General features: G+C 39.2%; 1 protein-coding gene across 2 annotated transcripts in view; it reads right to left on the bottom strand.

Annotated features, from left to right (window-relative positions):
• Positions 1 to 27684, bottom strand: part of zbtb16a (zinc finger and BTB domain containing 16a) — a 107440-nt gene that overhangs the window by 35332 nt on the left and 44424 nt on the right. For both annotated transcript variants that reach the window (XM_084386280.1, XM_084386281.1), the window contains exons 3-4: positions 25514 to 25611; positions 4403 to 4489 (exon numbers count right to left, since the gene is read on the bottom strand). In XM_084386280.1, coding sequence (XP_084242406.1) covers positions 4403 to 4489; positions 25514 to 25611 — 185 coding nt within the window. The remainder of the gene's footprint in view (positions 1 to 4402; positions 4490 to 25513; positions 25612 to 27684) is intronic.

Here is a 27684-nt window from a genome sequence, read left to right as displayed (position 1 = left end):
CTGTTTTAAAAGTGTCAGTTTGTCTCCACTAAAGCACGGCACATTTTCCATGTTAACTCCATTAAACATGCTAACACACACACAATTTGTTGTAGATATAGATATTTGAAATAAACGATAGTTAAAAAAATGCTTATTTCAGGCCATCCATTTAAAATATAATTTTCAGGTGTCATTGCAATCATAATGTGATATTGCAAAATATGATGCATAAAATGAACAATTGAAGAAGTAGCCTAAAATTTGACAAAGTCGTTTGTAATGTTATTTTAATGATTTCATAAAGTTTAAATATGATTTCAAATGCAAAACAGAGCAGAGCCAATGAGTGCTATCCTCTGCTATTGTGTGGTGGTTTTGTGTTTTAGATATAGATATGATGGCGGATGGCCCCAGATTATTGTTAAACATTCACTGCATTTTAACACATCACACTCTTACTTGATCTGGACACACTTGAGTCATTAATCATTAGAAAGATTAAAGACTCCAGCTTTAATATTTGACCTCTGTTTATGATAAAACTAGGTTGCAGTGACATTCATTTCTTCATTTATGTCAGGATAGCAAAATAATCAATCTGTAATGTATGATATTTTAAATAGAATATCAACACTCACATGAATTCACTCATGTCTACTGCGGTTTATTTGTGTTCACATACATGCAGACAGCGTCCGTTAGGGCACTTAGTTCAAAAGTGTGCATATTTTGAGAAATACTGATTTATTACCACGTTTGCAAAATATTTTGTCATATAGAATACCCTTTTTATTTATTTATGCGATCTGAAGAGCTGAAAGAGCGTTCAGAGCGAGCTCTGTCTCTCCTCTTCCTAGTTTGCATCAGTCTATGACTCGTCGAACGTTCATTTGATCTCTACAGCTGTCAATCATTGAACGTGAGTCAACATAACCATAATCCTGCCCTTTGCGTGACGCTGTCCTGTAAATTTCCTTGCCCTGTGCTCTGTGAAGAATGAACCAAAGAAACATTTCTACGCTTGAAATAAGCTAATAAACACACGAGTAAGATGGTTTATGGTTTGTGTAATTTTCATATGAATAAAGAATGTTGACATTATACATTCTAATAAAATACATTCTGTAAAACCCAACAAGTTCAGCTAACTCAAAACATTTGAGGACACAGATTACCTCAATTCAATTAATTTGATAAAAAAAACAATAGTTATGAGTACTCTGAACTTATTCAGTTGAGTTCACTAAAACAGGGATATTTCTTAATACACAATTAAATTTCACTGCATTCAAATACTTTATATAACTGAAACTTATACTAAAACCACGGCAGTTACTGCTAGCTCACAATATCACACACAAAGTCAAATCCAAATCCAATAACATTGAGGACACCGATTACCTTAATGCATTAATTTTTTTAGAAACCGATAGTTATGAGTACTCTGAAGTTATTTCAGTTGAGGTCACTAAAAGAAGATATACATAGCAGTCAAGAAATTAAGTGATTAAAGTGATTCATTAAGTAATGATTGAGCATTAGTGAAGAACACCTGCTGCTAACAAGCAAATCATTAAAGGAACGAGAAATGACAAAATAGAAACACAGAAACTACAACTGACTTCATCCACAGCCTTAGATGAAATCAACTGAAGATAAAAGAGGACGTTAAATCTCTCAAGATCTCAGAAGAGGAGGATTAAACAACTCCACAAACAGCATTACCAGCTACACTTATTACTATCCAGTTTGACTTTATTTCTGTCACGCGTCTACAGAAGTTATTGAGAATCAACAGAGGTTTATATGTTGATGATTTATTGTTTCATTAAAGTTACCATGATGGAGATCAGTGTTTGCTTTAGTTGGGCTCTTGACCCTTGAAATTATAATACAAGTTTTTCTCTGGCTGCTGTAACTGTTTATAAAACACACTTGTTGTGGCACAAAAGCCAAAAGAAAATATAATCAGGTGTTGATGGTTGTGTTTTGATGATAAAATTCACAATTTAGTGACTTGATTCACTGAACTTATCCAGAGCCTAATCACTGTTTAAACAGGTGATCTATTATTAGTTTTGTATTATTAATCATAGTAGAAATGTGATACTGTAAGATCCATTGTTGTGACAATCAGAATTAAAAACCTCTGTGGTATTATGCTGACTCACACAGACATCAAGAATCAGCATATGAATCTCAACGATGGTGACATTAAAAGTTTCATGTCGCAGTGCATGCTGGGTACCAGCACAGGTACTCACCCAGACTCCCATCATGCATTGTAGCACGAATACTTTTATCACCATTGCTGAGATCTATATGCTGCTTCTTGATGTCCGTGTGAGTCTAAGTGATGCCATAGATAACTTTTTGTGCACAAACTGTTTGTTAAATCTTTCTTTTTTTTCTTATATTGTAGAATCACAGTTTTACTATAAAACTAATACATCACCTGCTTCACAAAAGAAAGCTATTAGTTTGACATTACTTTTCAGCTGTTATTTTGTCAATGGAGCAATGTGTATGTGTGAAAAACAACATGATTACAAAGGCATAAAACTAGTTAGCGCCAACTAGGGGCTGAAAAATTCTTTCAAAATTCTTACAGAACTCTAGAGCCATGAGTCGAACATGCTCACTGAGTTTCGTTCAGATCAGCCTCCGGTAACCTTGTCTGATAGCTACTCAAATTTCATTGGAGCCATGTTTTTTGAGATACGCCAATGTCCTCATAGACTATTGTGGCACCTCGTACAAAGACAGCGCATGCCAATTTTCAAGTCATTTGGGCGAATGGTTGGGTGGTTATAGACATTTTCATTTTTTTGGGCGCCACCAAGTGGCCAATCGTCACAATTTTTTTCCAGTGACCTCAGATTGAGCTCATACACATGTCCCGAGTTTGGTGAAAATATCTAGTTCCGTTCATGAGTTACATTTTTGTAAATATGGCCGCTAACATATAGAACATTTTGGCACCCCCTAGCGACCGTGCAGTGAAATTAAATATTTTCTTGATAATTATTGACAATCAGACTCCAGAGAATCTTGCTGCACTGGTTTGGTTCCGATTGGGCCAAAAGCCGAGGACTAGTGCGCAAAAGTAGGTTTTTCACAAAATCCAAAATTACTCAAAATTGTCGCCGAAGGACGAGCAAATTCGAGGCATACATTTTGTCCGTCTTGAGCCAAGGATTCCAACGATATAAGACACTTGAGCCTGCACCTAACGGTTCATACTTTTGACTGCTGTAGCGCCCCCGTCAGGCCGATCGGGGCGGGCCTTGGTGACGTTGTAGGCAGTGTGAGTACTACCAGCTACCAAAGTTTCAAGTCTCTACGACTTAAGGTTTGGTCTGCCCGATCACTTTTAGGGGAGAATGCTGATCCTTGGAAAAATTAACAATATAGCAATAGGGTTTCAGCCCTGCACGCTTGAACCCCTAATAAAAAGGGCCTAATAAAGGCCTATACATTTTTTTTTTTAAACTATAGGGTCTCAGCACTTGATGTTTGAGCTGCTGATTACAAAAACTTTATCAAACATTTTAACATGTACATCAGAGAGGAAAAAGACAGCTTTTTGCACTTTCATTTCATTTATCATGGAAATGTAGTGTTTTTGGCTTGTTCAACATTTTTTAGATAACTATAGACCTAGAGAGTCCCGAGAATTGTGCTGTCATGGTTTTAGCGAGGTTGAGCCAAAAACCTAGGACTAGTTCGCCAAAGTAGGTTTTTGAAATAATCTCCAATATTTAACGAACGATTTGACGGACAGCGGCGGTCCTAGAGGCAAAGTAGCTAAGAATGAGGAGTTCAACCATGCGATATGAATGTTGTGGGCATGTGCGGAAAAACGTGTGATACGCAACCCTTTACGCACGTGAAAAACGCGAAGGTGCCCCCTGGTGGCCGATTTCTTTCGAATTTTTCACAGGCCTCCAGGGCCGCGAGTCAAATGGGCCCAGCGAGTTTGGTTCCGATCGCCCTCCGTTAACCTCGTCTGATAGCTGCTCGAACTTCATTGGCCGATGGCGGACATGTTTTTTTTTTTTTTTTGATACGTCAGTGTCCGCATAGACTGTCATGGAACCACGGACAAAGACACTGCAAGACGTTTTTCAAGTCAATCGGACGAACGGTGAAGTGGTTAGAGCCATTTTGACCTTTTTTTCTGTCATAGCGCCACAAAGTGGCCAGTTGCCGCGTCCTTTTTCACGCAAATCCGAGGCATGCATTTAGGCTAGAAAAGCTAGAAATTTAGGCACCGTAATGATTTTTTTCATTTCTCTAATTAAATGCAAATGTCTTTCAAAGGATGTGAGCCCTCAAAGACAAACTTCCACATACAGTAGCAGAACGCACGTTTGAGTGTGTTTGATGTGTGCAGTGTGGATTGGTGTTTGTGTTGCACCTGTGTGGATCTGCCGGTGGGCCTCTAGAGCATCTTCCTTCTGGAACTGAGCTCCACACTGGTCACAGACGATGGCTTTCTCACCAGCTACAAGAAAGAAAAAAACAAACGGATAAGTTATTCAATCTACATCCTTCTGGGGGTCCTCAAGTGCTGCATGGTGTCATAGCTCTTATTTGAACCCCAGGAATAGTTGAAATGATTCAGTGCCTGTGAGTTAGAAGTCTGCTGGATTCACTTCAATAAAACTTGCTGGCAAAAACAGTGTTTACAATGTGTTTTGGAGGATAAATATGCCAGACGCTGATTTTGTGTGCACTGTGCATTTTAAGCAATGCATCATAACAGGGATTTAGCATTCAAGGCACTCTTTCAGTAAAAATCACACAAACGTTGTCAAACAATTCAAAATAGAAAATAAAAACAAGAAGCCATGCATTTGACATCTGCATAGCAAGATCTGATGTTGCAACAGGACACGGAGGAACTGTGAGAACACAGGATGTTAATATACCATCTGATCTATAAATCAGAATTAAGCCGAAACACTGTATTGCATTGCCATTTACACAGTTTATCTGCTCAAAAAATGGGAGTTTTTGACATTTTTAACAGAGCTGTCAGCTCTCATTGTTGTGTCTTACCACCTTCACAGGCACAACAGGAAGTCATAGCTCAGATAAAAAAAGCTAGCCAAAGTCCATTTCGCAACCACTGTAAAGTTACAAAACGTACTGTACTCTCAGTCAGTAGGAAAGTTTTTTTTTTTCCTCTAGCAGATGATGCCACTCAGCAATAAACTTTTACATGTGGCACAAGCAAGTTCCTCTTAAATGGCTAAAGAAATCAAACACCACTATTACAGTACCTGTGGTCACATCATGCCACTAAATGTTGCACATATAGTGGAACTGTGAAAGACAAACCTCAGAACCTGTTACTTTGGTGTATTCAAACTCAATTTAACGCATCAACCATGAAATACTGTATCTTGCCTTCTGCAATAAGTGTTGAGTAAATTTAATGTTTAGAGACAATATAAGTTTAATTTTGAATTCAATTAGAATTCAAGTAGCAAAAAGGATGCAGAGTTGCAATTTGAATGTAAGGAAGTAGAATTAAAATCAAAATCAACTGAAATTCATAATGACAGATAGAACACTAGACAGACAGAAAGACAGACAGACAGAACAACAGACAGACAGACAGAAATCCAGACAGACAGAAAGAAAGCCAGACAGAACGACAGCCAGACAGAACGACAACCAGACAGAACGACAGCCAGACAGGAAGACAGACAGAAAGCCAGCCAGCCAGCCAGATAGACAGACAGAACGCCAGACAGACAGACAGACCGCCAGACAGACAGACCGCCAGACAGACAGACAGAACGCCAGCCAGACAGAAAGCCAGACAGAACGCCAGAAAGCCAGACAGACAGAACGACAGACAGACAATACGACAGACAGACAATACGACAGACAGAACGTACGTCAGACAGACAGAACAGACAGAACACCAGACAGACAGCCAGATAGACAGAACGACAGACAGACAGACAGAAAGCCAGACAGAACGACAGACAGACAGACAGACAGACAGAAAGCCAGACAGAACGACAGCCAGACAGGAAGACAGACAGAAAGCCAGCCAGTCAGACAGATAGACAGACAGAACGCCAGACAGACAGAACGCCAGACAGAACAGCAGAAAGACAGAAAGACAGACAGACAGACAGACAGAACGTACGTCAGACAGACAGAACGTACGTCAGACAGACAGAACAGACAGAAAGACAGACAGAAAGACAGACAGAAAGACAGACAGACAGACAGAACGACAGACAGAACGACAGACAGACAGACAGAACGTACGTCAGACAGACAGAACGTACGTCAGACAGACAGACCAGACAGACAGACACAGCCAGAACACCAGACAGACAGAACAGCAGACAGACAGACAGCCAGATAGACAGACAGAACGACAGACAGACAGACAGACAGAAAGACAGAAAGCCAGACAGACAGAACAGACAGAACAGACAGACAGACAGACAGACAGACAAGACACAGACAGAACACCAGACAGACAGACAAACAGACAGACAAGAACACCAGACAGACAGACAGACAGACAAGAACACCAGACAGACAGACAGACAGACAGACTGACATTTGGCCACGAAGCAGGAAGGTCCAATAACTAAAGTAGCTTGAGATAGAGGACCAGCAGGACATTGATCACCACCTTAAGTGGCAGAGAGGGAGAAGCCAGACCCTACAACCCACCCCACAACATAAACGACAGCTTATTGAAGCAGGTCATTATCTCACAGGGGGTGACAACATCCAGCCACCCAGCAGGAGCCTGCTTCCAGTCCCGGCAAAAGTCATGGAATTAAAGTGATAAATTCTAGCCTCTCCCTTCAATAGCGACTTTCTTGTTAAGCATGACAGAAAGAAAAAAAAAAGGAGAAAAAAATGTGTTAAGAAAAAACACCTTTCTCAAATTTGGCAGCAATCATACCCCACTTTTAAACCCCTTCCCACCAAAGCCAAAAAGAGAGAGGAAGAGCTAGAAATAACTGCCTCTCCAGCAAAAAAAGAAACAACAACAACAACAAAAAAAAAGAGAAATCGCTCTCTAGCAACTCCCACTTCCTCCCTCCTTCTCTTGAAGTTGCCACAGCGATGCCGAACCTGACATAATGGGTCCTTACACAACCGTGGCTCCCAACAAGTGGAGGAGAGGTGCCACGTGCCAAGGGCCCCGTTCCTTTTTTTCACTTCCCTTCTCTGAACGCATTGCACAACTGAAACTGGGATTCACTGTTTCCGAGGAGGACGCCGTGTCGATCAGTCTTGTTTGCATCGGCCGTGCACATGAATAAAATGAAGCGAGTGCAACCGGAGCCTTTTTTACGGGAGCTGTGGCAAACATCCAGCTTCAGATTACCCAGCAGTGGGGCCGTGCTGCCTTTGTTGATGAGTCCCTGAAGAGAGTGATACTAGAGCACAGCTGTAATGGAAAGACCTGTGAACAAGCACATTGTCTAATGCTATAAAGGTGGATTCTCATCACACACTCTGATCAGACGCCCCCCCCCCTTGTCGCTTGGAAGCAGGAACATGAGTAGACAAATACAGCACAAACAAAACAAAAAAAAATACCCTTGCTGTTCGGTGAGCCTACACAAACGCGTTATATAAGACAGCACACTCCGTAAAAAAAAAGAGCTAAAAAAATCCATATAAAAAGGAAAAACAGTGCCGTCAGAACAATGAGTACAGACAGTGTGCTCTCCCTTTCCTTTAGCGGTAACGAGCTGTGCTGTACAGTTTTATTTACACTGTCCTCTTATCAGTCACAGAACAGTACGGAGACTGCCAATTGGAAAGGACAGCCAGGAACTGTGTGTTCCCTCACGACTAGATGTGTACCGCAGGCAGAGCAATTTTTTTTTTTATCAACCAAGACAAAAATGCTGGGAGACTGCCAGATTCCCCTTTTAAAAATGCACACGTTTATGCAAGCATGCCGGCGTAGACGCATGGATGAGTATATTTGTATAGCGTTGTCAGGTGAGCCACTGGCTCTTAAAATTAAGCATTTCGGGGCCAACTGACTTTTTTAGTTGCCAAAGTACAGAATCGCTTGATATGGATGGTTGTTCAGAAGCGCTGTTGTTTATCAAAATCTATTGCAGGGATTGAGTGTTTACATGTACGTATATGCACACACAGACACACACACCAAAAAACATTGTTAGATCAGCTGGTATTTATAAAAGCATTGCAGGAGACAAGTACTAGTGTATAAATTTGTTTTTAACTGATGAACAAAGTCTAATATTTTATTGCAAATTTTATTTGTTATTTTGTTGTAACAAATTTGATGAATTTTATGTTTTATGTTATGTTTAGTCTTATGTTCAGTCTGACAAATCTAATTGTACACATAACAGTAATGGCTCTGTGTTCATTTTCAATCAGACATAATTGAAAAATGGTTCACAGTTCAGTAAAGGAGTGTGTTGAGAACTCAGTAAAGGCTCTGAACGATTCACAGAGCAAATGAGTCTGATTCAAACCACTAACTTCATTAGAAGTATGTTTAATGAATTGTTTAAATTGAATCATTAAAATTGCCTTGTTATTTGCAAACAAAAGACACTTTAAAATGTGATTAACTAGGGTCATCTCACGTGACGATATCTGACGAAATTACATATAGATGCACTGATTTTCACTAACAGATCTAGATTTTCCCCCTTTTTTTTCTGTAACCGTTTACACAGACACACAGCTCGAGAAATAGAGCAGCACAGATTTAATTTCCAGATACTATACAGTAGATTACGCTCAGAAAATGAAGAGAAGTCAGCTGGTTAATATTTATATAGCCTTCACAGAGAACAGAAAGAATAGCAAAGGAGATAAACACTGAGGATATCTAGGCTTCTTCTGATAGCTTCACGGTCTGGTGCGCAGACAGAGGACGTCTCGGGACAGACCAAAGCAGACAAATATTGACTTGACTTGTGACACACTTTCACATCAAAGACGCTTCTAAATTTATCTGCTCAAAATGAGCACAGTGTTGCACATTCATTCACTTGTTTTTTAGCCTGCATTAAAGCTCTTAATCCATTTTGCCAGTAGACCAATTTATCTGGCCGGCAGGTCACACTCAGTCCAGCTCTTTTCTCTCTCTCAATGTACAACACAGTCATTTCAGCTGTCTAGCCCCAGATATACTCAGGGCATTTCAGTTCACAAAGATGCACATACACATACAAGCTGGAGACCTATTAGTAACACGCAGACGGATGCCTATGCAGTGTGTGGGACTCTTGAACACATGCCGTCCAATCCACATGCAGAAACAAAACAAATATCAGCAACAGGATAATGCCTGTGTATGACCCTGGTGTGCAGCAGGCTAACCCTTCCACTGCAACAAAAGGTGAAAGGTTCCACGTGTTTTCCTCTTCCTTTCTCGCCTCTATTTTTTTTTTCTTCAGGCCATGGTCCCTTAAAATTATGACTCTGGGCAGCTTTCCCAATGGTATAGTTAGAGGACAAAGGGCTTTTAGAAGTGGAGGAAACAGGAGCTGGGCTGGGGAGGAACCTGTAGGGTTAGCCTGGTGTGAAGTGGCAGGAAATGAGTGGAGCCTCTAGCATCTCACCATGATTTGCCTCTATTTAAGCTGCCACCAAAACTGAGGTGGGATTCTCAGAATTGCTGCCAACTGCATTGATGCCAGCACATATACACAAGGTGATGGTGGCAAGTATACAGTAAATGATATGGAGTCCAAGTCCAAGTCTGGTTATTAATTACTTTGGAAACACTTTAAAAATAAGGTTTAATTCGTTAACATTAAAAAGCATCCAAAAATGAAAATTCTGTCATTAATTACTCACCTTCATGTCGTTCCAAACCCGTATGCCATTTGTTTGTCTTCGCAACACAAATGAAGATATTTTTGATGAAATCCAAGAGCTTTCTGACCCCTCCATAGATTGCAACATTATTACCACCTTCAAGGCCCAGAAAGGTAGTAAAGACATTGTTAAAATAGTCCACGTATATTGTTAAAATAGGCCCCTTGGATTTCATCAAAAATATCTTCATTTGTGTTCGGAAGATGAACGAAGGTCTTACGGATTCGGAACGAAATGTGGGCGAGTAATTAATGAAAGAAATTTCATTTTTGGGTGAACTAACCCTTTAATGCATTAGGTATCATGAGCTAATAATGAAGAACAATTTTATAGTACCGATTAATCTAGTTTGATGTTAATTCCACATTACACTATCGTTTAAACGTTTGGGGTCGGTAATATTTTTTAGTGTTCCAAGGTGTCCAAGGCTGCACTTATTTGATAAAAAATAATATATGTAATATAGTGAAAAAAGAATACAATTTAAAATAACTGTTTTCCATTTTAATACCTTTTAAAATGTAATGTATTCATGTGGAAACTGTGATAACTAAGGATTCTTTGATGAATAGAAAGTCCAAAAGAACAGCATTTATTAGGGGCCAAGCACTGAAAGTGCGTAGGCACCTCTTGAAATTGTTAGCGTTCTTATTATTCTTCTTCTTCTTCCGTATGGAAGTCTATGGCAGCCCACAGAACCGCTTTCGGGAAAGTTATGAAATTTGGCACACTAATAGAGAACAGTCTGAAAAGTCAACAGAGCAAACTTGGAGTCTCCAACTCAATCCCTCTAGCGCCACCAACTGTCCAAGGTTTCACTCATGTTTATGTAAATAACTTTTGAACCATAGACTAGAAACAAAAATCATGTTTCCTCTGATTCCTTGGCTAAAGACAATTAATTTGCATTTTACGTCATGAAAATCTATCCGCCATTTTGAATTTTTTGAAAAACCTACTTTTTTCGAATTCGTCCTAGACTGTTGCTCCGATTTTCACGAGAATTTAACCAGATCATCTTCAGACCATGCCGACAAAAAGTTATGCATTTCAAGTTGATTCGTCAACCGTTCTTGAATACCTCGCAAACATATTTTCTATAAATACAAATACTATAAACATCAACAATGAAAAGTTGTATATTTACTATTACAATAATAAAAGTATTTACTATATTACTATATTATATATAGGGTAGGGCTTTTAGTGTTGTAGGCCCTAAGCAATGGAATAAACTGCCCCCTAATCTTCGTGCCATCGACAACCTCCAGATCTTCAAATCAAAACTCACATTTACCATGCTCAATAAATAATCTTCAATTCTATTTTTCTGTGTACCACTCTCTCACCTGTATTTTATTTTACATACTTTGCCAAAATGTATATGTTGCTAAAAAGGCTAATATGTTTGTTATCTCTGACTTTTGTTCATTATTTGTAGTGTTTGCTTGTTTCCATCTGCTTTCTGTTTGTTTGCTTGATATAGCCTAATAAGCTGATTGCTTGTTTCTTTTGTCTGTCTACTATTTGTATTATTTTGTGAAGCGACCTTGGGTTCTTGAAAGGCGATATAAAAAATAAAAATTATTATTATTATTATTATTATTATTATTATACTATTTACTATAATATTATAACATTTTACCTAGATTAATGATGTAAAATTTGTTTATTTTCAGTTCATGACATCTATTGCATTAACTAATTCTAACGCATCAAACCTTATCGTAAAGTGTTATTACATCATATATACAACAACTAACCAAGCATATTATAAAGGTAAAGAGTAGGGATGGGTCATGATAGATGACTAGGTCATACGCATGGAGACAGACATATCTGGCTGTGTTTAAGCATCTCGTGCCATGAAAGTTGCATGTTTTAAAACGACATTACTCGACTAATTGTTAATGCAATCCAGAGACAAGTCAATTTTGAACATCTGTAAATGTGAAAGAAGTAAAGAATAAAAAGGTGTTACATAAAAAGTTAGCATGCACACCGAGAAAGAAAGGGCAAGAAATGATCTGCCTTTGCTCTGCTGCCTGATCAATACCTGTGAGGTTAGCTGAAAACAGAGCGATATCTCCAGCCCTCTTTTATTTATCACAGGAGAACCTGAGAGCCTGACCATGCGGTGAACCCTTTCCCTAAACGACCACCGAAACTTCAACCAACCACTGGATGCGACAATTGAGCCGTCTTTACAGTGCTGTAAATGCCTTTACTGCTGGGCGCAGAGCAGTGGGAGGCCGGTTCTGCTCTTTCCTTATTTGCCTTTCATGAGCAGGGAGGGTGAATCCAGGTCCTGAAATATAATTGGATGGGTCCATATCAATTTAACAGTGGTTTTTAAACTGTGGTCCATAGACCACTAGTAGAATTCCTAGAGGTTCAAGAGTAGATTGACTAAACTAGACTACACTAAAATAAACTAACTAAATGGATTTAGTGGGTTAATTATCAATTTTATGTAAAGGTCAATCATGTGAAAAATTGACACCCACTGATGTCAAGTGAAAAGTGAAATAGAGAGTGAATGCGTCAAGGCAGATACGAAAGCAGATATGAAATCAAAAAAAAAAAAAAAAATCCTAGGCCTTCTCATTTTAAATTATGGTTTGAGTACTTAATGCGGTCCTGAGCTGTGACAGCGATGTGAGAAATGCTAACTAGTAACTGGCAAAGTGCTAGCACAGTAAAATGAGTGGTACAGAAGTGCTAGGCAGTCAGTGTCAGGCTGCACATAGTTAACAGAGCCCATGTATGCTCCACAGGTCAATAACCTGTAAAGATTTAACATTTAGTGCCCATTATTTCCTGCTTTCAAGTCACACATTGTCAAAGGCACTCTCTAGTTTATTAAGGTCCAGGTCAGGAGTGTGGGGGAGGGGCGACGGGCTACACAACGACCTATGAGACAGCAACTAGAATGCAACCACATAGTACGGGTCATTTTTAAACCGCTCCACACTTAACAGCATGCAAGAGGTGTTACGGTTTCCAAAAACAAAACAAAAAATCTAATTTTCAAAAGAACAGTAAATAAGGCGGTAAGTTTGAGTGACTCCAACATGGACCAAAAGGAACAACCGCACGGAACGCGGTGCACATAAGAAATCCAACTGAAAAAAACGAAAGGAAAAGCAAACAGTGAGTTTAACCGCTCTCAGGGACAGTCAATTACATTTGTTTATCACTTGATTTAAATGGATTCGTCTACGAAGAAAAAGTTAATCAGCTTCAGATTCAAGACTGGAAAACAATCCAATTGCAAACTTTGTGGCGTATTTTGTTTCATGAATAAACGACCATTAGCTCAGCATGCCAAATGACACCAGCTGGCCCTGATTTCTCTTTCCATTGTGTCACAAGATTTTTTATAATTTTAAGACAGCAGGAACCATCCTTGATTTAAAAAAAAAATAAAGGGGAAGAGAAAGAGGGTGATGGCAGAAGAAAAAAAGAGGAAAAAGTTACTTCCATAAACTTCTTTTCTACACAAACGTCAACTGCGCGACACCCCCTTTAACTTCCTCACTAAAACCTTTTACAACGTCCTCACACTCGTTCCAGATCCACTGACTTCCTCTTCATCTTCTTTCGCTCTGCATCTGCACATTCAATTTCTGTACAATCACAGTTACAATCTGCATTGACTGAACAGGATATTGATATAGCTACTAGCTGCAAACCTTCTGTTTTTTTAACAAGCTCCTATTGGAAGCACTTCAAGCTCTATTACAAGTTACATAATATGATGCTTTTCCAGAGAACATTTTTTATTTATTTTTTTCTCACAATAGCCCCACAGTGTCTCAGAAGGTTTCGCCCTGTCAGTAGATGCCCATTAAACATTAATTACTCGTGTCGCCGCAGACAGTTTCAAAGTGCCTGAGATAGAGGTGTTTTTCTTCAGCGCTGAAATTGTTTGGACGGCCCGGGATTAGTATTCTGATCCACAGACGTGTTTGCAACAGTAATAACACAATATCCACGGCTGCTTTTCATGTTGAACCTCCCAGTGGAATGGATAGCATAAAAGCAACCCTTGTGTGTCCTGGCTACTTCCAGATGGGACTGCTTTTATCTTTTTTTTTTTCTTTTACATGAAAGCGCCGTCGGCAGATCTTTGCTTAGCGTCTGATTCACTCTTCAGCCAAAATATGAAAGTTTCAAAGAGCATTTCATAAGGGAGCTCTTCCATAAATGGGATTCATAGCTTTTTAATCTGCGCTAAGAAATTGATCTAAAAGTTTCCCAAAGCAATCGACCGAGCTAACGCAACACGATGAAAAAACGTGCCTTGGAGAGTATTTACTTTTATTGCTATTACGCAGAAAACAAATCATATTTCATCCAGCATACACCTACTTGCAATGATGCTCTCCGTGTTGTACTGACCCACAAATACACAGAGGAATAACAGGATTTTCTTAGGTGACTTAAACAGTTCAGCTTATAAGGCCTTTTTTCTGTTCGTGCTAAGGGGGCGGAGAAGATGTCATTAGACGTCAAAGCATTCAAAAATAAAAACCTCACTGCTGCCACATTTACTCAGAAAGAAAATATGGAAACATGCTGTACACGTCTATACACGGAGGATATAAGATGTAAGGGTCTCGAATAAGAAGCTCCCCGGGGGGAGAGAGAGAAGGGCAGGTGGACACCGATGTGTTTGAATGGGATAAGCAGAATTCAGGCATTTATCACACAAGAGCACACACTCTGTCTTCATGGCCTCAGCCGAGATAAAGGCCAGGTGAGGCATCGGTGGGTGGCGGCACTGAAGGGTTTCGACAGTACTGTGCGCGCGCATGGCTTTGAATGTGTGTTTCACGCTAGAGGGCCCCTCTTAACCTTCAGCAGTGTGTACGAAGCCTCTGCCGTAGAGGTGTGCCCGCTCGCTTCACTCAAACTCAATTGGACTGGCACAGAGCATGCCAACACATTCCACCATTCGTTTAAACTCTAGCAGCAGATGACCCTCTTAATCTTAATCTAAAACAACGTCACGGAGGAGGTGCCGTTAATGTCCTCACATCTACGAGATTTCGCTCTTTAAATGACACTTAGTAAATAACTTTATCATCCGCGAATAAAAACATCCAATTTAGAGACTTACAATCTAATGTACGCCTGCAGCTTCCACTCTTAAAAGCGATTTCACCCAAAAATAATTTATTCACCCTCATGTCATTCCAAACCTATATGACTGATTCTTCTGTAGCACATAAAAGAAAATGTTTTGAAAAATGTCTTCTTTTTTTTTATTCAATGAATGTCAATGGGGTCCACTATTGTTTTGGACCCCATTGACTTTTTGTGTAGACAAAAACAGTTAAAACATTCTTCACAATATCATTTGTTCTCAGGAGAAGAAAGAAAAGTCACACAGATCAATTCTAGGGTGAACTATCCCTTTAATATTGTAGAAAGACTTTTAGAATGTCTACTAAAGCAGTGACATGAGTTTTGATGAATGGTTCATGAATGGGTGCACTGTCCGACTGCTCGGCACTCGATATGGAGCATGATGGTGGGAACTGTCCGAATATGATCTGAATGCAAAGTGGACAGTGATATGATAAATCCACAAAGGATGTCCTGTCTGCTCAGTGGCCCATCAGGCCTGGCAGAGCGGGTCCGGCCTCAACGATGAAAGAAAAAAACAAAAACAAATCCATACTGGCCACAGGCTCCTCTCCAATCTATTTTCTGCTCAGCTGGTTTTAAATGAAGTTATTATGACTCATTAAAATGCCCGCAAGCTTGTGGAAGTCGGCCAATTACAATTTAAATTTAGCCTCCCCTTACAACCCCCCCACCCCCCCCCCGCTTCCAGCAGCCCCCCTCCCCCCCTTTCCAGCAGCCCCCTCCAACACACTACCAGCAACAACACACCACAGCATTTTAACCACTGGCTCACAGCTGCAATCAAAGCCTTGATCTTTGAACACAAACAAACCCAATAAACAAACAAATCATCATTTTTTCCAGGGACTCTGCCAGTGCTGGAAATCTTGTGGTGGAATTGCAGCTCTTTTACCAAACTGGTTTAAATCAACATGACCTAAAATGCCCGCAAACCAAGCTTGACTGATGTGTGCGGTTAGATCTGCAGGACTTGCAGAGTGGCATCACTCTGATGTTGATTAATTATTAGCCATTGTTGTGAATGAGTGACGAAATCTTGATTAGGTCAAGCCATTCCCTCATATGTATGTCAACAAAGCCGAGTTACCAGTGAGGTGAAAGCAATTGCGCCATAAAGATTTACCGTGATGTAAACTGATATAAAACTGAGATACGGCTAAAAACAGCTTTCTAGATTGGATTGCGTCCAATGTTTGTTAGTGCCGTAAAACAATAAATGGGCATTTCGGTCAGACACCATTAAGAACCCGGTCCACGATGTGTACAAATTTGACTGCAATATCCTTAAAATGATAGCCATGATAAAAAAATAAAAAAATAAAAAAAGTAATTTAACACAATTTAAAATTAAATTATAAACAAATAAATAAATAAATAAATAAATACTGGTCATATTAACCAGTATTTATTTATTTAAGGTTACTCGAAGGGGGTCAAACATTTTAAGGTCTATCAGCTTACAAAATTAAATTATAGATAAATAAATACTGCTTATATTAACCAGTATTTATTTATTTAAGGTTACTCAAAGGGGTAAAATTTTTAATTAAAACATTAATATTAATAATAAAAAAATCTAAGTATAAAATACACAAATATAGATAAATACATATAATAATATGAAGGTGTCACGTCAAATGCATTATGCCAGTCAATTTATGTGTTGCCTTCCCACCAATATCCCAACATTCACCAATCATGGAATAGTGGCTTCATTTCAATTCACAGCCACCCATCCATTCCAATGGCAGCACACAGGAACTAAATGCATTCCTTGCTGTAGTTCTTGTGCGTGCGCATATTGCATGTTTGCGTGTTGTGTGTGTTTTGCTGTACCGCTCTCATTTCCAGCAGAACAAATTAATCTGTGCCCTTCCAGCTACGCTCCCTTTTTGACAGAGGCTGCTCAGAGGAGAGAAATGATGAAGCAAATCCAAAATTCAATCGCCTGTGTTCTGTTTTAGAAGGCACACGGTGTACTGTACAGCCCATAAAACTCCCAAACAGCCTCCAGACGCTGCTGCAATCACCCTCCATCAAAACACTTTGTCTCGCATACAAAAATAAGACCCGGCATTGAGCTGAATACCAAATCAGCCCATTAGAGCACAGGGGCACTTGCTACTTAGCAACCAAAGGGATTTAAAGCTGCAATACCCGACAACAAAGGACTAAGATCAGGATCTTTTACAGGGTATTATAGCTGGTGTGAGCTTATTCCATGTTTTAATCGAAAAATGTTAACAAGATGATGGCTGCAATGAAAAGAGGCAGAGGAATGAAACAAATACCAAACATCCTTAAAAAAATGGAAGCATCATACATAAAAAAATAAAATAAAATAAATGTTTTTTTTTTTTTTTTAAGCATTGCAATTTTTCTTCATTTGTCCGGGGAAAGGCGTAAAAAGTATTGAGACATTTTCCAAATATTTCAGAATTGTGTGTATTTCAATAATAACCAGTGCAGGACCAAAATGTTCCATTAACAAATTAAACTGCTAAATGCATTGTAATATCAAAGTTGGCCTTCAATTACATATTTATTTAATAGTAAATTATTTATAAAAATATAATATATTCTATAATTTAATATAATGTTTTTTTTATTTTATTTAGATTAGGAGGATGATATTAATTTTCATTAAGGGATATACTCTGGATTTCCACTATATTAATTATATATTATATATTTTAATTATATATATTTTGGATGCACCGATATGAACATTTTGGCTGATACAATAACCGATAATTATTTTTATTTGAAAGCCGATAACCGATATATGTGACCCTGGACCACAAAACCAGGCACATGGGTCAATTTTGTTTTTAAATTGAGATTTATACATCATATAAAAGCTGAATAAAAGCTTTCCATTGATGTATGGTTTGTTAGGATAGGACAATATTTGGCCGAGATACAACTATTTGAACATCTGGAATCTGAGGGTGCAAACAATCGAAACATTGAGAAAAATCCCCTTTAAAGTTGTCCATTTATGTTCGTGATTTTGCTGCATTCACTCACAAAAATTTGGTTTATATATTTACAAAATATCCTCATGGAACATGATCTTTACTTAATATCCTAATGATTTTTGGCATAAAAGAAAAATCTATATTTTTGACCTACACAACGTATTGTTGGCTATTTCCACAAACATACCCATGCGACTTGTGACTGGTTTTGCGATCCAGGGTCACATATTGGCCGATAAATCTAAATCCAAGTTCATATAATTTCTGAGAGACTGATTACAAAAACAAAAGTCTCACCATTAAAAGCCATGTCGCAAGCACACAATAATAATGTTTTCATTATAATTTTATGTAGCCCATATGACAGACTTGCGCTGCACATGTTGCACTGTATTTTTTTTCTTTTTTGAAGTGATTCCAATCAAATTTCAAGCAATTCAAAACAATCATGGCGAACAGTGTGTATCTGAAGTGTCTCAGCTGACGGAAATCCATTATTTATCTGCTGTAATAAATCAGGCAAATGTTCTTAACTGGCCGATAACGATAAAGTTAAAAATATCTATATCTATCTATATATCTATGTATGTATGCATGTTCCTGAATTAAAACATTAACCACAGACATTTAAACAGCCATTAACATTTATCATGTCTGGCCCACCAGAGGAAGAGAAAAAAAATGGCCTTACAGCTCACCCCTGGGCATCATGGGAATAAACTCTTGTCAGCTTTTTGATGGGATGTAAACTTGTCAAACGATTACTGAGCCATTACCTCCCTGTGTAATCATTTCTCCTGGACCTTATAACAGAGGATTTATGTGGCACATAATTCAAACGCTGTTTTAAATGGGGATTTAATGTACATCAACAGGTCAGGGAAAGTATTATGGGTTTAAACCACCAGAGAGAACTTAGGGCACACTGCCAAACAGAAGCTCAGGCCATTTATCCATGCAGCCCGTCTTCCCCTGACTATTGCACATGAGGGAGGGAGGGACAGGAGGAGGGTGAGACGGGGGCTTTATCAGCTGCTGTGAAGAATTTACATGAGAGCGCTGAGCACCGGGGCATTCTCCCCCTTTCCCCCCACTCTTTATTTAGAGCCCTTTCTTCCATCCCACCCCTCCTCCTGTCCCATTTGCAGTCTCTCTATTTTGGAATATGTGGCTTGGAAAGCAGTCAAGTTTCATTAATTTCTAGTTTGGGTACAGTATGTTCCTGGACTCACATCTGCGAGCGATCATAAACGCTCTGGAATGTTGGCAGAACATCCAGACCTGCCGGCAGCTGATGATGTCATCACTGTGAGGGAAGAGCTGGCGAGAGGCCAGACTGTGGGAGCCCGGCGTTCTCAGAGAGAGAGAGAGAGAGAGAGAGAGAGAGAGAGAGAGAGAGAGAGAGAGAGAGAGAGAGAGAGAGAGAGAGAGAGAGAGAGAGAGAGAGAGAGAGAGAGAGAGAGAGAGAGAGAGAGAGAGACACACTGTCTTCTCTTTTACTCTTCCTTCATGCCTCACATTTTTCAATACTCTATCCAGCCACCTAATGCAGTGGTTCTCAACTGGAGGGTAACAAAGATGGCTCACATGTCTGTTTTAACAGGGTCACGGACAAGAGAGAAAGACCAGTGTTAAACAAATAATAAAAGTTGTATAACATGGCCTCATCCTTAAAAACCATGAACACAATGAAACCAAGTAACAAAAAATATAATCCCAGAAGACATTTAAACACTTGCAATGATGATGGTTTGTGTAGACCATAATGATTTTTGTGTGGTGAACTATTTGCTACAGTATAGAGATGAGGCATTTATGTGGCACATAATTCAACAGGACCTCGTAGTAGTACAGTAATAATAATAAGAATAAGAATAAGAATAATGTTATTGTTATATAAAATAAATTATGATAGTGCTAAAATAATAATATTGTTGTAAATATATAAAATAATATAAATTAAATATAATGATAAAAAAATAATGTTTTTTAATTGTATTATTTAAAGTAACAAATATATAAATCAATTTAACAATATAATATTTTAAATAAAATATTGTATTTTATGGTATAGTTTTATTGCTGCTGTTAAATTAATATTATTAATGCAATACTGAGTTGGGTCACCACTTAATGTCCAAACTTTAAGAAAACTGAGAGCCACTGCTCATATTACACACAAGGCAAATGTTGGCATACTATGACTTCAGATTATGCTAGTGTGAGAAATGAAAGCAGCTCAGGAAAATGTATTTTTCTCACCTTGAAGAGCGAGGACACAGATCTGAGAACTGCTCCTGTGCTTAAACGCAGTGTCAACACATGCAGCTGAGGACATGAACCAGGAAACCAATGTGAAATGGGCAGACAAAAGCTCCTACACAACGAAGATAATAGCTCGGCAACAATGGAGCTAAACAACAGCCTGTGGGCCAAGTAACAGCCATAATTGAAACGGCTAATTCGCTGTCATCAAAAGAAAGAAAAGCCCATGTGCTTGCAAGTCAACTTGTAAGCAACAGCTGATAGATCACAAAAGCCAGGAAAACGATTCCGGTTTCTTCAAAATGACTGTGTTACGGAAGAGTTACAAACTCTTTTTCAAACTACTTTTATAAAAAAAATATATATAACAGCCATATTGGCATTTATGTGTGATTGCAATGGCAAAGGCGCATGCCGAGCTGCTGGATAGTGTACAAGGGGTCTTGCTGTGTTAGACCTGTCTCAGTCTACTGAGCTAATGAAGTCAAGTGAGGTCCACAGGCTGGGCCCTCTGGAGAATAACACACAGACTTAATCAGCCTGGACCAGGCACTTCGGCCTGCTAATGAGAGTGTTCACACAGTCCCCAAGTGTACCCGTACATGTATGCATGTGTGTGGACAGTTCAATTCACCAAGCTTTGCCCAAAAAAGTAGGTAGAAAAGAATGAGCCTGCCTTTTATCCCTGTTATCTGCCACAAGTAACTTCACCTCAAGTTGTCGACCTTTTGTCTAAGGAACTACAAAAGCTATAGACGATTATAGCGTCGGATAAGGTTGGTTTTTTATTTTTACAATAAATGCTGAATTTCTTACGCTGAAGAAGGTAGACAAATGAGCCAACATGGACAAGTTGAATAACATACTAGAAAAACCATTAAAAATACATTTCTAAATATATATTTAAGTATATAAAAACACGCAGTACATACAAATATATTTTAAGAATATAAAAAGGCATTTAAATTAGCATTTTTATTAAATGTTATATTAATACAATAGTTGTTTGACCTCTAACAACTACAGCCAGTTATTGCTACAGAAAAATAATAATAATTATGATAAATGCCGAACAGCTTGAAGCTAGACAAATTAGTTATGGAAAACCCTGAGAAAAAAAATAAAACTTGTAATAATTACGTAAAAATATATTGAAAATATGAATAAAACACACAATATATAAAACCGATATTTAAAAAAAAAAAACGCTATATTAATACAATAGTTGTTGACCTCTAATAGCTACATTCTGTTATAGCTGCAGATTAAAAACAAATATTTAAAAGTTTTAAAAAAATGGCAGATTTATGCCAAACAGCCTATGTTGATCTGTAATCCCAGCGAAAAGCTTTGCCTCCCCAAAAATGGATCAAAATATGTCCCTTGGCTAGCCTACCCAGACCACGCTCTGCACTCTTTGAAGTCACAAGGGAAGCTCACATAACACTAATAGCCTAGTCGTGCTCCAAATGGCTGAGTCACTTTTTTCCCCCTTTTTTTTTTGCTTCAATGCTGTGCTGCCTCACTACCCAGCAGCTCCCAGACCATGTTGACCTTAAACCAGAGAAAAAAAAACACACACACACACTTTTCCATTATCAGCCTCTCACCGCAGTGCACTTCCACCCAAACGCCAGGACGTGAGGCCTCACAAGCCCCTGAAAAAACAAAAAACAAAACAGCCACCACAACCACTGCCGTCAGACAATCATTTGAAAAAAGACAACACAAGAAAAAAAAAAAAAGAAAAAAAAAACTGGCGCAAGATTCACTGTACATACTGTACCCTGGGCTGTGGCAGGCGGCCCAGACTGGCGCCCTGCCAAGTCCACAATAAAACAAACAGAGACGGCGTGCACCAACAGAGAGGAGCGAGGGGTGTGTGTGTGTGTGTGTGTGTGACTGAAATGGTACACCACAATACACACGACATACCTAATCCCATTCTTCAGCACCTTCTCCTGAAGATGAGGGAGCGGAGGTGGTGGAGGGCAAAGCCACTTGCTTAGTGTCACCATTGTGAGCGCTGATAAAAATCAAACCGCTCAGAACAGGAAGGATAAAAACAGAAAGTTTGCAATGAAAGAACAAAGCGCACACACACACACAAAAAACAACAACAATCAAAGAGCCTCGCCGTGTCTCTGCCTCTCTGCCACTCTGTCTGTCTATAAAAGTGTTTCCACTGAAAAGCTTGAGCATTACACAAGAGTGAAGCTCTCAAGAGCCAGACTGCTACAAACAAAAACCAGGTTAGCGCTATGCGTCAAGCATCGAGCATATGAACGTTAAAACTGTTTTGTTCTAGGGGTTATTTGTGCTCGGTTTTGATGCACTAAAAATAAGCCGCCTCGCAATGCTCACTTATTCCGCCTGTTGAGGGAGGCTGTCTGAGACTGCTTTTTTTGGTAAAGATCTTAAGGAATTAAGACTGGTTCTTGTGCCGTTTTCAATGCAAAACTTCTATTGTGATTACCGATATTTTTCATTTTTGACTCAAACTTACAAGGGTGATGTAAATAAAGGGGAAAAAACAGAAACTATATGTGGCAGAGTGCTTGAACACGGCCAAGCTCAGCCACCTCGTGCAGATCCCCTCATCAGACGTTTGTTTCAGGGATCTGAGATCATTTCACAAGGATTTGGGGAGCGCTATAAATTAACTTGAAATCCAACTGAGTTTGATGTGACAATAGGCTTTAAGTATAATAGCTTATTCTAATATTAATTTTATAAAGTTGATGAAGGAGGAGGAGGATTAAAAGGTGAAGAAGCTGATGATAAAGATGGAGGAGGAGGAGGAGAAGAGCAAATGAAGATGAAAAAGGTGGCGATGAAGAAAAGCAGGGGAAGAAGCAGCAGCAGAGTAAGAAGAAGAGGAAGATGATGAGTAAAAAACGAGTAAAGAAGAATAAGCAGAAGCAGCAGCAAAAACAAGAGGAAAGGGAAGCAGCAGCAGCAAAGGAGAGAAGGAAACAGCAGCAGCAAAGAGAAGGAAGCAGCAGCAGCAAAGGAGAGAAGGAAGCAGCAGCAGCAGCAAAGGAGAGAAAAAAGCAGCAGCAATGGAAAAAAGAAAGCAGCAGAAGGAGAGAAGGAAGCAGCAGCAGCAAAGAGAAGGAAGCAGCAACAGCAAAGGAGAGAAGGAAGCAGCTGCAGCAACAGCAATGGAGAAGGAAGCAGCAACAGCAAAGGAGAGAAGGAAGCAGCAGCAGCAAAGGAGAGAAGGAAGCAGCAGCAGCAAAGGAGAGAAGGAAGCAGCAGCAATGGAAAAAAGAAAGCAGCAGAAGGAGCAGCAGAGAAAAAAAAAATCAGCAAAAGAAGCAACAGAAGAAGCTGCAGAAGAAGAAGCTGCAGAAGCAGCAGCATTTTAAAAGAAAGAAATTTTTTTGATGTAATCGAGTTGTACATAGAAAAACCATTGTCGTTTGAGAAAATGAGATCTGAGTTGATGTTTAAAGCGGGGGGGGACAGGGTAAACAGAAGAGAACTGACACCCTTAAACTCTTGAGCCGCAGCGACCGATGTTCAGACTACAGCAAACTCCTGCAGTGTGAGGCCCCGCAAACACTAACACCACACCGAATGACACTCAGTCCTTCTGTTTGGAGAGTCACTGAACAAGTCAGTGGCTTTACAAAGGTCTTTTTGAAGCGTTCTCTAGCCCACAGTCTCATGCAACCCAGCTTCTGAGCGCAGGATTATCCGCAGTCATATTATCCAAACTGCACAAGCCAGTCTCCCATAAGGATTTCTGGATTACTATGACACAGAACATACTTTTGCACGAGTACAGGCGTATCTGCGGGTCAGTGCGGAATACCAAACAGAGGTATTCATCGGAGTTCAGACTCTGCCTCTTTGTCTCATTGCAAAACAGCTCTCATAAATGTCACCGTGCTCCGTGCTCCATGGGCTGCCATTATGAGCGCACGAGTACTACAATATCTCCACAGAGTCTGTTATTGAACAAGCATCTTGGGATTTGAACAGCCTCTAAAATAAACATTAGATATTTCCTTAGAGCAGAGTCTGCCATGCTGAGTCGTGCATGAATTGAATTGGGCGTCCCAGCGTGAGATGTCACTCATCTCTCCACTCCACATGGTTTTAAACGTCCCTACAAAAAGTCAATCTCATCTCACTATATGAAGATATTGACAGCAAAATTTTCCACTGGTGCAAGGCAGAAAGGTTTGAATGTGTAATCTGAAAGTTTTTTTAAACTAATCTAATCTAAACCCCTAATTACTGTAGAATCAATTACCTCGGCACAGCACTCGCTCTTAATTATCATAAACCCGAGAGCGCTCTACGGGGTGGGGGGCAAAAAGTCTACAACATTTGACCATTGTGCATGTCTGGTGTGCAGTAAGGACTTTGACTTCACTGGCCTGTGAATTTGGCAGTTGCAGAAGGAGGTGAAGGGAGATTCCTGTTGGCCTGGGTTGGAAACCCAGAGTCCCACTGCTTTTATAGACAACCCCAGATTCACTACAGACTACGAAAGAGCGAAAGACCAAAAAAAAAAACCCATACAACCTCCAGAAATCAGCTGAAAACAGAGGAAGATAGTGTAGCATACTACATAAAGATTAAATAGAAATGCTCTACCTTACAAAAGTTTGATTTTTTAAGTAAATCAATACTTTTATTCAGCAAGGATGCAATAAATTCGTCAAAAGTGACAGTAACAGGCATTTATAATGTAAAAAAAAAAATATATAAGCCGTTTCCAACATTGATAATAATAAGAAATGTTTTGCAAATCAGCCAATTATAATGATTTCTGAAGGATCATGTGACACTGAAGACTGGAGTAATGGCTGCTGAAAATTTTGTTTTGCCATTACAGGAATACATTACATTTTAAAATATATTAAAAATATTTTAAACTGTTATACAATCTCACAATATTAACGTGTTTACTGTATTTTTTTTACCAAATAATGCAGCCTTGATGAACATAAGTGACTTCTTAAAAAAAATAAAAAAATAAAAAAAAACATTCACACCAACCCCTAAAACTAGTACTGCAAGTAGTCAAATGTATTATTACTATTTAATTTATTATGATTTTTTTAATTATTTGAAACCATCTGGTGACTTTCTATTGATTGCAATTCAGTTCCTCTTCCTGTAAATACAATTTAAATTCCAATTCAAATATCAAACGTATAAATTGAAAGTGAGCCAATTCTTATATTCTGAATTTCACCCAACCCTAAAAAAAAAAGCAGCATCCACATTAGTGATGATACCTGAGTGAGACAGCAAGTGCATCCTTAGGCGCAGACTGTCTAGGAAGCGCTTGCCACAAAGCTCACATCCGTAGGTCTTCATTCCGCTGTGCAGCTTCCTGCAGGGAGAAACAGGACAAAATAACATCAGCCAACACTGTTCATGTTACTCACACACAATTTTTTTTTTTTTTTTTTGGCAAAGCACCTGGGTATACTACAGTATGAGATTCGAATAGTTTGCTAAATGGCAAAGACAGAATAGACGGGAATTTACTTCTCACCACACAATTCCTATCGCTCCTCCCACACCAGATAACAAGACAGAGGGTATTAAAACCATAGGTAAAAAAAATTTTTAAAAAAATTGGGTAAAACCGCTGTTTATCTCGAGAGAGACCTAAACCAGTGTTTGCAACCAGTCAAAGTTAAACCATCTCCCTCTCAAACACTTCAGCTGATTATTCCCATATTAGATGATCAGAATACATTTAAGTTTGTCACTAGACGTCGTGAAACGCCTTGAAAGCAAAAATTATCAATGGCACATGAGGGTTCAAAGACCTATTGTTCATTCATTCAGTTCCCTGAGTGGAGATGAAGGAGCTCTTTATCTAAACAGGAACATATAGATTGCCATGAGCCCTCAGATAAGAGTTACTTTAACGGCTGAGTCGGGCTGCAGGGCCCATTTCAAACAGGGGGTCAACTTTTCATGAGCTGAAAGTGAAACATTTGTTCTCTTCAATTATTGGATTGAGGAAAGATTAACCTAACAGAATGGAGCCACACACGGAAGCATGTGGGCCCCATTGAATTTTGAGTCAAGTGGACATTCAAAAGCCATTTTGATGAATTAAGATAAAAGTTCTGTTTTTTTACTTTACTAAAATTAGTCAAAAATGGTATTTTTTCCCCTTTGGTCATGGTCTTATCTCGCCTAGGGCACCAAATGAGTCAGTGCTGCCACATGGCGCTCCATTGAGCACAGGAAGAGACAAAGATGTCCTTTTGTTTCACTGTCCTTTAGATTAAGTCTGAAACCTGGTGCAGACTGGCTATTTTGTAGTGTATTTACCATTTCTACAATTAGCATTCTGGCTTTGGCCCATAACCCATGTGTGGATTTAAATCAACCCGTGAATGCCCATGTGTGACTTTCTCAGGCTTGACAACAAAAGATCCCGAGCATCTGCATCTTTTCAACTGCACTAATCCTCAGATGCATCACATCCGATTGCTAATAAGCCGGTAGAAATGATCGAAAGTCAACACTGATGAACTAACAAACTCACAGCCACCCATTAGGAGTATGAAACTCAGTCACGGCAGCTAAGAGGTTTTATGGGTTGCGGTGTAGAGGCAGGCTGCTCAAAGAACGAGGTTTGTAAGAATGCCACGAGAACACTGGCAACTTGCTGCAAGTGGTGAACTGAATTGTTTTTTATTAGCATGCTTACAGCATTTGGTAATTGTTTCCAGAGTGGTAATTAGCTCATTGTTTGCACTTTAGTGCCAAATGTATACATCTTTAATGAGGAACAAAGATGTGTATTCTTCACTTTCTATTCATACTACATAGATAGGCAGGCTTCCTTTCTTTAAACAGTGTCATTTTCATGCTAGTTAAATCCATAAGCAGTTTGGTTCAATTGATCCGTTGGTTGATTCTTTTAAAAAGACGCACTAACCAAAAACTATTTTTTAATCGGACAACCTCTCTGTTTGAAGTTGTGTGAATCAGCGTCACATGCTGGGTCGTAATGATTTCAGCTTTTATTCTCTGTTCTTATAAACAAGAGTTGGCAGAACATAGAAAAAGTGGCAAGAATTATGAAGCAAGGAAGTGTGGTTTAACCTCGACGAGAGCAAAAAAAAAAAAAAAAACACGACGGAAAACCATTTTGAGGTTGAGAATCGCAAAAGAGACTTCAGAAAATAAACAAAAGAGAGAGGGGGGGGGGGGGGGGGGGGAGGTTGGAGAAAACTTGCAATGCATCCAAAATCCTGATGGCTGTCTTCTAGATGGGGATTGTGGAGACCCAACAAACAAAGAGAAGAATGAAGCAGCAAAGCCCTTTGGCAAGCTGCAAGTAATTAAAAAGGCCTGTAAACGCCTTCCAGGATAAAGGGCACTTCAAAAGACGGGGCGGGCGAGTGAGCGCGCGAGAGGGAGCTGGGAAAAGCCAGGG

Source organism: Rutilus rutilus (assembly GCF_951802725.1).
Source record: "Rutilus rutilus genome assembly, chromosome: 18".
In the NCBI taxonomy this organism is placed as follows: domain Eukaryota; kingdom Metazoa; phylum Chordata; class Actinopteri; order Cypriniformes; family Leuciscidae; genus Rutilus; species Rutilus rutilus.
This window is presented reverse-complemented; position numbering and strand designations above follow the sequence as displayed.